This window comes from Rattus norvegicus, chromosome 5, assembly GCF_036323735.1.
Source record: "Rattus norvegicus strain BN/NHsdMcwi chromosome 5, GRCr8, whole genome shotgun sequence".
In the NCBI taxonomy this organism is placed as follows: Eukaryota; Metazoa; Chordata; class Mammalia; order Rodentia; family Muridae; genus Rattus; species Rattus norvegicus.
The window spans coordinates 131,510,497-131,522,731 of record NC_086023.1 but is presented as its reverse complement, the minus strand read 5'-3'; the positions used below and the strand labels follow the sequence as shown (position 1 = coordinate 131,522,731).

General features: G+C 43.7%; 2 protein-coding genes across 2 annotated transcripts in view; both read right to left on the bottom strand.

Moving 5' to 3' along the window:
* Bend5 (BEN domain containing 5) overlaps window positions 1–3,518 on the bottom strand; it is a 46,015-nt gene extending 42,497 nt beyond the window's left edge. The window contains exon 1 of the mRNA NM_001108672.1: window positions 3,124–3,518. Within this exon, the coding sequence (NP_001102142.1) occupies window positions 3,124–3,349 (226 nt within the window). The 5' untranslated portion in view covers window positions 3,350–3,518. The remainder of the gene's footprint in view (window positions 1–3,123) is intronic.
* The window catches only part of Agbl4 (AGBL carboxypeptidase 4), a 1,279,356-nt gene that overhangs the window by 240,175 nt on the left and 1,026,946 nt on the right, over window positions 1–12,235 (bottom strand).

Genomic DNA, 12,235 nt, shown 5'->3' with positions numbered 1-12,235 from the left:
AACTCTGTTCTCTGGCTGGAAAACTTGCCTTGGGCTACACTCCTCCCTGACATTCTCCCTCTGCTTTCAATCCTTCCTCACCATGCAGTGCTGGCTCATCAGCCACCTTACAGAGGAGACACAAGCAGGGCTGGCACTAGAAGGTCTGCGCTGCCTCTCTGGCTTTGCTGTTTATTTGTATGTAGCTGCACGGAGGTCTCTGAGCGTCAGTGTTCTCATCTATAAAATGGAAACAAGAACCATGGTAAGATCTATCAGGGTGAGGGATGAACATCAAGAACAAGCAGGCACACAGCAAGACTGTCACTGAAGAGTGGGGAGGGGACTTTGTTTGTTTTCTTTCTTTCTTTAAACTAAAGTCGGAGTTGTAGTTCAGTACAAAGGAAGTCATGCACTAGAGTTTGACACACTGAAACCATGGCATAAGCTACCACAGATGGCAGAGTACAAAGTACCATAGCAGTTGGCTGGGCATTTCCTGGGTTTATGAAAATGGACCCTTTGAGGTAGCTACAGTGGTTGGCAGATACAAGGTAAATTAACATGTATCACTGAAAGCCTTAAAAGGGTTCTGAGGCTTCCTCTGGAACCATGCTATTGAGGTCACAACTAATTAATTAACCAGGAGCAGTCCACAGATACAAAGTAACCTCTGCCTTCCTCTTAAGGAACTAATTCCCAAAACTTGGTGGCACAGCACAACTCTGCCTCTATGGATTGCATGATAATAAAAGCCTACAGAATCCAGTTTTGAGTCCCTAAGTCCCACAAGAAGGCTGATTGTAGTTGACAATAGAAAAAAGATCTTTGTACGGATCAGATGAGTTTTCAAGTGAAGTCACTTCAAGCAAGCCTCAAAGCCACCAAGCTCAACACACACGGGAGAGTCCTTCCAGGAGTGACGAATTCCTGGATTCACACCGGCCCTTCCAATCAGGTCTGTACCAAGAGCAACGGTTCCAATTTATAAATTCACCAGCTTACGGGAATTGAACCTCGCCAATCTGAAGTTGCCATAGACCTCACACCTCCCTGTCACACACCTAATCTCTGTGAGTTCGAGGATAGGCTGGTCTACAGAGTTTTAGGATAGTCAGGTCTACACAGAGAAATCCTGTCTTGAAAAGCTAACAAAAAAACTGGAGACGATAAGAAGCACTGTTTAACTCCCTGTGCTGAAACTGGAACCACATGTCTTCTGCATCTACTCTGCTGAGTTTCTAGAAGCTGCTTGGGTTTCATATGTATGTATGTATGTATGTATGCATGTATGTATGTATGTATATATGTATGTATGAATGAATGTATTTTAATAACCCGTTGCAATTTGTATTGATTTTCCAGTAAGAGTCGGTGTAGGCTGCCATCTAACTAGCCTCCCTGTACTTCGTAAAGAGTACCATGTGTCTACACTTCCTGAAGGAATGGAGAAATGGATGCCTGAGAAGACAGACAGGTAGACCAACTATCTCTAAAAGAGGTCTTCACCACTGACTCCTGACACCCATCCTCTCCACTCTCCCGGATCTCCATGAGACAGGATCATCAAGTAGCATGCTCTCTTTTCTTGTAGCAAACAGTTAACATTCCATCTAGTTAACATTTCCTCGGGCTTATCCTCTTGCTGAATAAGTCCTAATCCCTTCCTAGATAATTAAAGGAGAGCACGCAAACAAAATAAAACCTAATCAGCCACAAAAACTTCCGTTCTAAACCTATTTCCCCTCACTCATCCTTTTTTCTGGAACCAGAGTGTCTGGTGGTGAGTGGACTTACAGCTGTGTGCCCCCAGGGCCTGTCTGGGAGGTGATAAGTTCTCAACCTTTCAAAATGAGGAACTCGTGGTGTTGATCTATTCCAAATCTTTTGCTCCTTTATTCCCGTAAGTCTACTTCCTAGAGGTATTAGAAAGGAATCAGCCACCAGGCTGAGATACGCAGACAGTGTGTCCAGGGATCTTGGACAGGTCACTATGATTCACCTTAGGTTCATCTATAGGCTAAAGGAGAGGAAACAGGGCCCTGGAAAAAGTAGGCAAAGTGTCAGAATCCTGGCAATGTCTTCACTCAGCTCCTACTCTCTGGAATTGTCTTCCAGGTGGAAGGTGCCTGCTACTGCCTCCTCAAAGGCAGCGCTCTTCTCTCACCAGCAGCAGCTACACCTCTGTCCAGACTTGCAGTGGTAACTTACTCTGCCCCACTGGTGTGAGTCCAAGCCTTCTACAAGTGGATCAGAAAGAAGGCCAAGTGCTTCTGCTTCAAGAGAAACCTAAATCTCAGCATGGCAGATACGGCACAGTACAGGAGGCCGGAAGGCTTGTCTTGTCCTGTTAACAAACTGAGTCTATCTTTATCCATTAACCAAGAGACCACCTGCCTGCCTGTCAGCCTGTCTCCTTTCCCCCTCCCCTCCCCTGGTGTGATCAGAGTTAGGAGGTCAGGCCCTCATCTGAACTAGAACCTGTTTGCACCATCTTTCTCTCAAGAGCCTTCTGGGAGGTGCATAAAGGGGAGTGGAGGTGAAGCTACCTGAGGACCTTCACCTCCTCACCTCTGCCACTTGGGCAGTACACTGAGGTTAGGCCTCCTTGTCCTAATGATGGCCTAGATGGAACAGGGTGTCAGAGATTACTTCGGTGAGAAGGGGCTCCCATCTTAAAGATCTAACATTGCTTCTTGCTCCAAGGAGACACCAAGGGCCTTAATGGGAGAGAGGGAGGTACAGTTTGAGAAACTTAAGATAGAAAGCAACATAGAGGGAAGTAACTGAGAGAGGTAAAGGTGAGAGATGAGAGAGATGACAGCTTGGAGTAGCCAGCCAGAGAAGCAAAAAGTGAAGAGGCAAGAGGAATACAAAAGAGTCAGAAAGAAGAGAGCAGAGTAGAGAAGGCAGACTGACAGCAAGGCACAGGAGTGTCAGGGAAGCAAGGAAGACAAAGGGGACCCTCGGGTCTTTTTAACTGGTCTGGCCTCTTAGAGACACCTGGTACCCAAAAGAAAGAAAGCCCAAGGAGCAGGAAGGGGAGGCAGGAGCAAGCGGTGGCTCCCTGGCCCCGGCCGCCCGGCCTCTCCCGGATCCCAGGTCCGCCCGGTCCCAACGCCCCTCCCGGCCCCGCTCGCTCACCTGCCAGCGCCAGGATCTGGGCCTTGTGGAGCAACAGCGCGCCCCAGTCCCGAGGGGTACGCGGGGGGCTCTCGGGCTCGACGCCCAGCTCCTCCGGGCCCCGGTACACCGCGTACACCTTCTGGTTGTCAAAATCCAGTCGCGAGCGGGGGCTGAAGTCGCGCACGCACGACACGGGCAGCGCGTAGCAGACGTTGTCCTCCAGGAACCGCACAAAGGCGTACATGGTGGGCGCCGGGGGCGGGCCCGGGCGCCGGTCAGCCCGTGGGGCGGCGCGGAGGTGGGGACCCCTAGAGGGGCGTGAGCCGCAGCCGGGCCGGGGGCGGGGAGGCTCCCCGGGGCCCCGGCTCCCCCCACTGTTATTGTTCCTGAAAGCCCCGCTCTGCCAATCGGCTGCTTTCGCCTGGGCGCGGAAAAGGGAGGGGAGTGGAGAGAGCCGGGCGAGGGGCGGATGAGGGGGTTTTGAAGCGCACCGCCACTTGCGAAGTCAGACCCGAGCAATCACAGCCGGAGTGCGATTGAGTAAGGAGGGGAAAGAGCGGAGATACAATCGCCTTAATAATGATAGTTGCGTTGCAGGGTAGGAGAAGCACTGTTAAAAGTCGCTTTCGGCCGGATTCAGTAGTTTCAACAATCGCGCTGCAGAACCAACTGCATTGCAACAAAATTACCTTGCAAAGGACTGGAGGGTTAGGGAAGGACTGGGGCTGGCGGGATGGTAGCAATTTTAGGTGAATCCCCAAGTGTAAACTTGCAAGTGAGCAGAAGTTTAGTGTTTCGAATTTAGCTAAGCTCCTCCGTTCCTTTAGTCCTCCCTCCAATCCATTTTCCTCTTTTCTCTTCCTTTGGCAAAACTGCCAGCACCTGCTGTGAGGGTCAGTCAGCCAGAAACATTCCCCTAGAGCTGCCAAACCAGTTTTTGGCCAGAACCTAGAGTAATCTGAGGTTTCCAGTTGAACCAGCTGCTGGGGTGGCAGAGGGTTTGACAAGGGCTGTTTTCACCCTAAGGGAGCAGTGGCACCCCTCTTCCCTGTAGTCTTTCTCCGTTGAGGAATCGCTTCCACAACTTGTTGCTTCTGGGCAGAAACAAGTTGGGATGAAAAGGGATGGAGGGCCCTGGGGAGCTAGAACGGAGGCCGGACTTTCTGGAGTCAGTTCAGGAGTTCAGGAGCCGCAGTGGGCAGAACAGCAGTCCCTTCTCTGTTTCTAATATCACAGATGAGAACCTGGAAAGGTTGGGTCCTGCAGACAAACCACATCTTCCAGAGAAAGAAGGCTGAGAGTTGTACTTGTTCTGTACTTGTGGAGCCAAGGAGTATGCTGACAGGAAAACTGAGCCTTTTATATCCCATGTCTAGCCCACCAGGGTATTTGTCAGAGTGACAGTAGTGGGTTTGAGGGAAAAATAAACAAAATTTCACATACACTCATTCATCCACTTATTCTTTTATTCAAGTAACTATTTTTTTTGAGTACACACTTTATGATATTGTAAGCTTGGTGGTCTATAGAAAGGGTGGATATCTAGGACCTTGTAGTATTTACTGATGCATTAGAACTTGAACCTCAGTTTGATCCTATGTCAGTATTAAATTATTGCCTGAATAACCCATTTTTCTGCTGCTTGTAATCTTTCATTCTAGTCTGAGAGCATTAAGAAAGCTTAATAATGAGGTTATAGTGAGAAAAGTATTCTCATAAAGGCAGTGTAGATTTGATGATATGTTATGTTTTAAAAAACCCATTTAAATGAACTTAACCTGTAACAACAAAACAAGCACACTGAAATATTTATTCTGATTCTGAGTTTTTTGCATAGGAGGGAGATTTTGTTTTTCCTTACGTTCTTTATGCTCATATTACACACACACACACACACACACACACACACACACACTCGTTGCCATTCACAATAATAATAAAAAGCATTTAAGGCATTGTGCTCACATTTCAAATGAGCTACACTCATAATAGTGATAAGACCAAACTTCCAAACTTCCAAATTCACTTCATTGTGATGTGAGGAGCACTTCATAATACTGAACTCCACACAGCTCTCAAAGCCAGTGTAGCAGGGCAGATAGAGTTCCCTTAAACAGTCCATTGGTGCTATCCAGTCCCCTGGGTAGGTCTGCAAGTCATCCTGATGTACAATTTCATCCTATCTTATCCTACAGCTCTGTTGTTCCAGAGAACATGCTCCCCTGGCTGTTATTTACTGTGACAGATCTTAAATGGGTTATTTTAGAAATACATCCCTTTGGTGGTCAAGGGAATCTAATGAGAAGGAAGATTTCTGGCAGCTCCCAAGATGAAGCATGCTAAGTTGGCCATATTTAATGACAATCCATGAGACTTCAGACCATATTTTCAAAAAATCACTTCAGGTGGCACGCCAGCACATCTCTGCATCTAAGTGAGAGTCACCCCAAGATATCAATTTCATTTCTCACCACTTTCCTGGATACAGCCCGTTCCACAGTCTACGTCAATTATTTTACATCTCTCAACCCAGCATGATCACAGCCTCATGCTTGCTTCTTACCCTCATCCCAAGAAGTTCTTTACTGAGTACATGACAACCTCAGCTATCCCTGAAAACCAATTCAAGTGTCTTCTGTTTCCCTAGTCACCCACACTGTTCAAGCACAGACCAGCTACCTTCGAAGTTTATCCCAGCCCTACTGACTCTCCTCACTGTGCCAGAGGTCAGAGGACAGCGACACAGTTCTATACTCTCACCCTCACAAACTGAGGAGCCCCTTTAATGCTTTAGGAACCTCAAGTCTGGCCAAACTGGGATTTATGGCTTCCATGCCGAAGTGAATTTTAGTACCATGAAGCAGAGTTGGCTGTTTTATTAAAGATGTTTTAGTGTAGGCTTAAGTACAAGGGTTAAGAGAAAGAGGTGCTCAGGGAAAGAAAGTAAGACTCAGTCAAGGACTTGGGTGTGGGCTCTTCTGCAAGACAGTCACAAAAAGTAACACATACTCAGGTGTAGGTAGGGTTACTCCAGGGAGTTTCAATTGTTTTAGCATCAGCCATTTCAATAACGCTTGAGTTATAGCTCAAAAGGTTGCTAAGAAACCATTTCTTCCGTTTCTTCTTGTCTCTATCATGATAATGAAATTACAGAAATGCTCTGGAGATGCCTTGGGTGGAATTATAATCTGATAAAGTAACACCAGAAGCCACTGGGGTTGCACAAAGAGTTTAGTTAGTACATGTCTTTTTTCTTATGTGGGTTTTCTGGTCCTTGAAAATTAAGGTGTTTATAGCTAGGAAGCAAGAAAGGTCTTAAACAATTGTTAATTATTTTTATTTTTCTGCTGGTAAAAATTTGCAGCCAGATTCTGTGGTGACAGGTTCCTCTCCTGAAAATTTTCCTGTCTTTCTATCCCTCCTTAGCTAGAATCAGAGCTCTTTGTGTGCAAATAAAAGCTAATAACTTCAGCGGCCCAGACACATGGTACAGGGCTGTGAAGTAGACTCTTGGGTTAAAAACATATTAAAGACAGCAAGAGACCACAAACAAGCCCCTTACAAGGTTTTCTTGAATGCCTGTTTGCTCTTTACAGAATTGGAACTGAGTCCAACTTTCCCATTCCCAATAATCCAACAGGGAAACCCTGGTCCCAAAGTGAAGACAGACGGGTGGGTGAATGCATTAAATACCAACAGCCTCACCTCAGCTACCAATGTAGCCTAGTAGGTGTGATCTGCTACAAAGCAGCGGTTCTATTTCCCAAGAACCTCAAGAGAAGAGAAAAGCCAGATGATGAAAAGTGGACACCAAGAAGTTAAAGGCTTTCTCTGATAACCTCTGGGTCTGCCTGTAGATCCACAGAATGGGTTCTGGAGAAAGGCTGGCAGGTACAGTGGCCTGACTATCCTCCTTAGGCACTGCTTGTGTGTAGTTTACAGTCATACATGTAGGCAAAATATATCTATCATACACACACAATCTCTCCTCTCAACTCAAAGGAGCAATTTAAAACATCAAGTTCATGCAAAAAATTATAGTTACAGCCCTACCAAAAGGTCATTTAGATCCAGTGTTAGGAAGTTTGCTATCACACCTTGACTCCAGGGCACTGTTAAATGTTAAAGGCTTCCTGTACTGAGCCAGAGTCTTTTATGGTGTAGTGGTCATACTAAGATCATGAAGAAATCCCATCCCAGCTTTCCAGATGTGGAAAACTTAGGACTTTGTCTTTCCTCTATCCAGACAACATCACTTCCTTCACCTGTCTTTTCTCACATGATCTGTTTCTGAGATGACAGCTGTGTGTTCTACCTGTTCTCCCTGATGTGTCCTATAAGCACTGTGCACACTGTGCACACTGAATTGCTGAAGACCTCTATTAACTCCCAGATGGAGTTCAAAAATCGAAGTCAATGGCAAAGCAGTTTGGTTCTGGGTAGCCTGGAAGGCTGGTGGTCATATTTCCATGGTAGAGAGTTGCTCTAGAAACTGTATGGAGCGAGACTGGAAGGGAGGTAAGCACGAAGAGGAGGGGGGCCTTGATGCAGTTAAGTGTCCAGTCTTTTCCCTCCACTGACTTCCTCTTTCTGTGTGCCAAATGTACTTTGCCTCTCATCCAAGTCATTTTAATGGAGCAGAACATGTACACATCTGGGCCAGCTTAGCATTCCTGTCTCCATGTCCACCGTGCTCTCCTGTTGAGTTTGCAGAGCCTTGGGTTCGTGTCAAGCTCCCTTGGTTTAGCCAGCTGAAGCATGTTCAGTGGCATCAGTGGGACTTATGTTTCCTATTATTGCCTGGAATTCTCCATGTACTTTGCAAAGCTATTTTAAGGAGACCTGGGTTCTGTGAATTTTTAAAGCAATTGGAGCATGTCATTTCAACCTCTCTGCTAATGATTGATCACATTTTTTCATGATTTTGCCCTTTTTTTCTGTGATGTTTGACTTCTCAAGGCTCTCCTTATACATTTTTAAAGACCTTTAAAAAAAGTGTTCTAGATTCATGACAAAATGAAGAGAAAATTGCATAGGTCTTCCCTATATACTTTATCCATACTCCCACGTGCACAGCCTACCTATCGTCTCATTGTCAATATCCTCCACCGCAGTAGTTCAACTGATACCGCTCTGTGGACACTCTTATCCCTAGTGACCCATAGATTATATTATAGCTCATTCTCACCATTGTGCACTCTATAGGTTTGGACAAATGTATGCTGACACATATCTAGCATGATAGTACCATACAGAATATGCTCATTGCACTAAAATTACTCTGTGCTCTACCTATTTACCCCTCCCCACCACCCCTGAACCTTGGCAACTATCAGTGATCTTTCTACTATTTCCAGCCCCCCTTTTGTTTTCTTACCTGTAAGTCTGTAAGAATCTAGGAAAGAGTTCTTCTGTACCCTCCTTTTGTGTCTTCCTCACCTGGGCAGCTTTAAAAGTATCCTTCTTCTAGGCCCTTTACTCTGAAATCCTGATTGAATTAGTGGGTTAAGGACACTGGGTTTTTGTTTTAATTTCTGGATTATTCTTAAAGTTAAGTACCAGTGAGAAAATTTTAAGGGAACCTATTATGCATATAGGAAACTATCAACAAGCAATAAGTAACAGTCACCATTATTACTAATTTCAGGGAAAACATATGGGGCTCTAAAATGTCTCTATTATCTCAGATTAGCTACTTAGCCTCTCTGATACAAGTTGTACTTTCCCACTGTAGCCCCTGTTTGCTTTCTTTTCTTTTCAATACCAATTCCAATGTTCTATGTCATTTAAGTAGCATGGTAGGTTTTAGATCATCCCCTAACCAATTCATGTTGAGCCAACACGAGCTCACAAGGGAGGACCAGGATTTCATGGGATGAACTTGACTATGCTCTGGGTTGCCATAAACACACCTACATCTTCCATTTTAATTCAATACATCAAAGTTTTTAATTTCTTCAAGGAAAGTCTTCAGTGAAATCAGTAGGAAAGGACGAATGGCTCCAAACACAAAGTTTTGGAAACATTCATTGCAATTTGGGCAAGTACCATAGCCTCAGGACATGAGGCCAGAGTACCTCTTTGGTAACTAAAGCCTGAGACCACATGATTTGCATAAAAGACCATATGGATAGAGGCATTCTAGGATACTTGCTAGACAAATATCAGCATAGTTCAATTTATTATACCAACCTGACTTAGTAAAATATGGGAGCACCTTCCCTTACATAAGGATGGGTTATTACTTCATAAAGTAACTATAATAGTAATGATAATGATAATGAGATTATACTATACTGAGGACTTACCATGTGTCAGGCACTGCTCCAAGAACTTCACATGGATTATTTCATGTTAACACTTATAACAACCTTATGAGGTTGTCTTAATAGTCTCTTGAAGGAAGTTCTGCTTGAAGAGATTAAGAAATTTGCCCATAGTTGACCGCAGTAAGAACAGGCCTCACGTATTGGAATGGTTTGGGCTCAGGCCTGCAACTACAGTGTACTGTCTTCCATTTATACTGGATGCCAGTTTTGAAAAGAATTAAATTAAATTTAAAAAAAAAGAAGTTATCTTTGTTTGAAAGTACAACTTGCCTCAGTCCTTAATTTCAGTTAGGGAGCAGGCTGGTTTAAGAAGTTGTGTCTAAAGTCAATTCACACTGTGTCTTTTCAGGGAAATATGATTCCTCAAGAACATTCTCCTATACTTGTTCCCAGCTTCCTCCAGAGTGATGCTCTGGTCACTGTCCTATTCTTCCATGTCTTCTTACACACTTTTCAAGATCTTTATTACAGCACAGAATTATCTATTTATTCTATTATTATCTATTTGCCACTACATCAAAAGCTCCATTAAAGTGGACCCTTTCTGCTTTCTTTATGTTTATACCCTCACATCTAGCCTGGAACATGGAGAATCTGAATGAAGGCTAATTGAATGAACAGATGTCTAAAATATGAATCCTGAAAAGAGAACGGCCCTCAGAGGACAGGAGAGGAGGAACACTGAGAACTCATTTTAATACCCTGGTCTCTTTATTTCCGGGACTGTCTTTATCTGTGTTGACACCATATTTGGTTGGTTTCTCCAATTGGCCCTAATATCAAGAAACACTTTCATCTAGTGTTTCCATAGCAAAACTAGACAAGATAACACTCAAATGTTTGGATATATAGAAAGAATAAAAGAAATAATTATGGAAAATCATCAGGTTGTCAATCATGCTTAGTTGACGTGCAGTAATAAATATCAATGAAAACATAACAAATAGTCCCAGAAACCTAACACAGGTTAGGATCCTCCCAGGAAGTGAGGTGATTCAATTTCACCTTAAAACACTAGACTTCTTATCTGATGTTGGCCTGAAGACACTAACCTCCTACTTATTTCTTTTTTTCTGGTCAAGAGTCCTTCATAAAGAACATGCTAACTCTCTAGTCAGCCTCCTATCATCCCAGTAACTAGAAGCTCAAAATATGTCTGCCCTTCCCAAGTTCTAGGGTCAGAGTACCCATTATATTTTCATCTTTCCTGAGACTTTGTATGATAATCTTTGGCTTCACTTCTCGGTCAAAGGCACCCATGAGTATAGCCATTCTGAGGCATACCCATTTGAAAAGTACATAGCCAACGATGAACTCTGATTTTCCCAAGAATGTCTCCTACCTGAACTTAAATTCAACAAAATTGGAGAAAAGGAATGAAAAACAAAACTAGAAATTGTAGATTTCTACAAAAGAACTGAATGCTATACAGATTAGTGAGGTTTTGCTTTATTTCATATAGATTTGTTTGTGTGTGTGCGTGTGTGTGTGTGTGTGTGTGTGTGTGTGTGTGTGTGTGTGTGTGTGTGTTATTTCCTTTTTAAATTTTGATACGGGGTCTCACATTTTTAGTTCAGACAAACCTAGAACTCACTATGTACCCTTATACGGCACAGAACTTTATAGTTATCCTCCTGTCTCAGGCAAGTAAACTAAGAGGTGACAGAAGTTGTTTAAAGTCACTTGGAAAATATGTGGCCCAGGGTTTCCGTCACCTAAGGTCTGGTTTTCCAGACGGTTTTGAAATATGCCTTGCCCTGAGGGAGCAAGCTGCTGAGCTGGTGGTAGGAGCTAGATCCTGCTGTCTTTTCCCAGGAGGTTGAAACTTTTCCTAGACTTCTGGGAACTAAGCCATACAGGACAGTCCAACATCTATCATTTCAAGCATCCATACCATAGTTAATAATTCTAAAAGTATCAAAGACTTAACAACATTATCTGAGTCTTCTTAAATCCCTTCCTTCTCATGGTAGAATCACTGTAGTTCTGACACTCTTTGAGGTTACCAACTCTTCCTCAAGCCTACCCTCAGGTATTTCCTCTTAATGGCCAAGGAGTTGGTAATCACCTTCAGGGATGGTGTGGAGGCTTCTCTGAGCCAAAAGAAGAGAGGATGAGATGGATGCACACAGCAAAGTGGCTGTGAGAGGTTCCACACACCCTTCTTGCCCCTTAATTTTTTCCTTATACTGCTATTGTTTGGAAGAATCAGAATAACAGTGGGAGTAACCACAGTGAACAAGAATCTGTGCTTGCCTCGTTCTAGGTTCATCTGTCTTTCTCTTTTACTCTTTAAATCCGTCCCGGATGGTAGATACTGTACTATCCCTAGTCCTTTTAGAAATCCAAAACTTGTTAGTACTCTGTCTCAGAGGAGTAATTTGAGAGCCGGGATTCAATCCTAACTACAGAGCCCAAATCATGGACTTTTACACTATTAGCTTCTTTCGAATTTGACTCTTGCCCCCTTAAGAGAACCTTTGTCTTTATGTCTAGAAGGGAAAGCTGCTAGTATCCCCACTCTCAAAGGTCTTATTCTAACTTCTTCAGAGACATCATGGCCTCTTTGAAAGGTCTGAGGGAGATCCTAGCAGGAAAGATTCAGGTTTCCCAGAAAATACCCTAGAGTTCATGTATGTGCATGGAAATATATATTAAATTTTATAAAGACTTTCTTTTCTTACCCAAATTTATTTAATTAGCACAAGGCTGGCTATAAATGGCAATAAAAAAAGCTTGAAGTCTAAGCTTCTATATATTGTGATGGAATAATGACTAACATACCCATATCATCCTCTCTC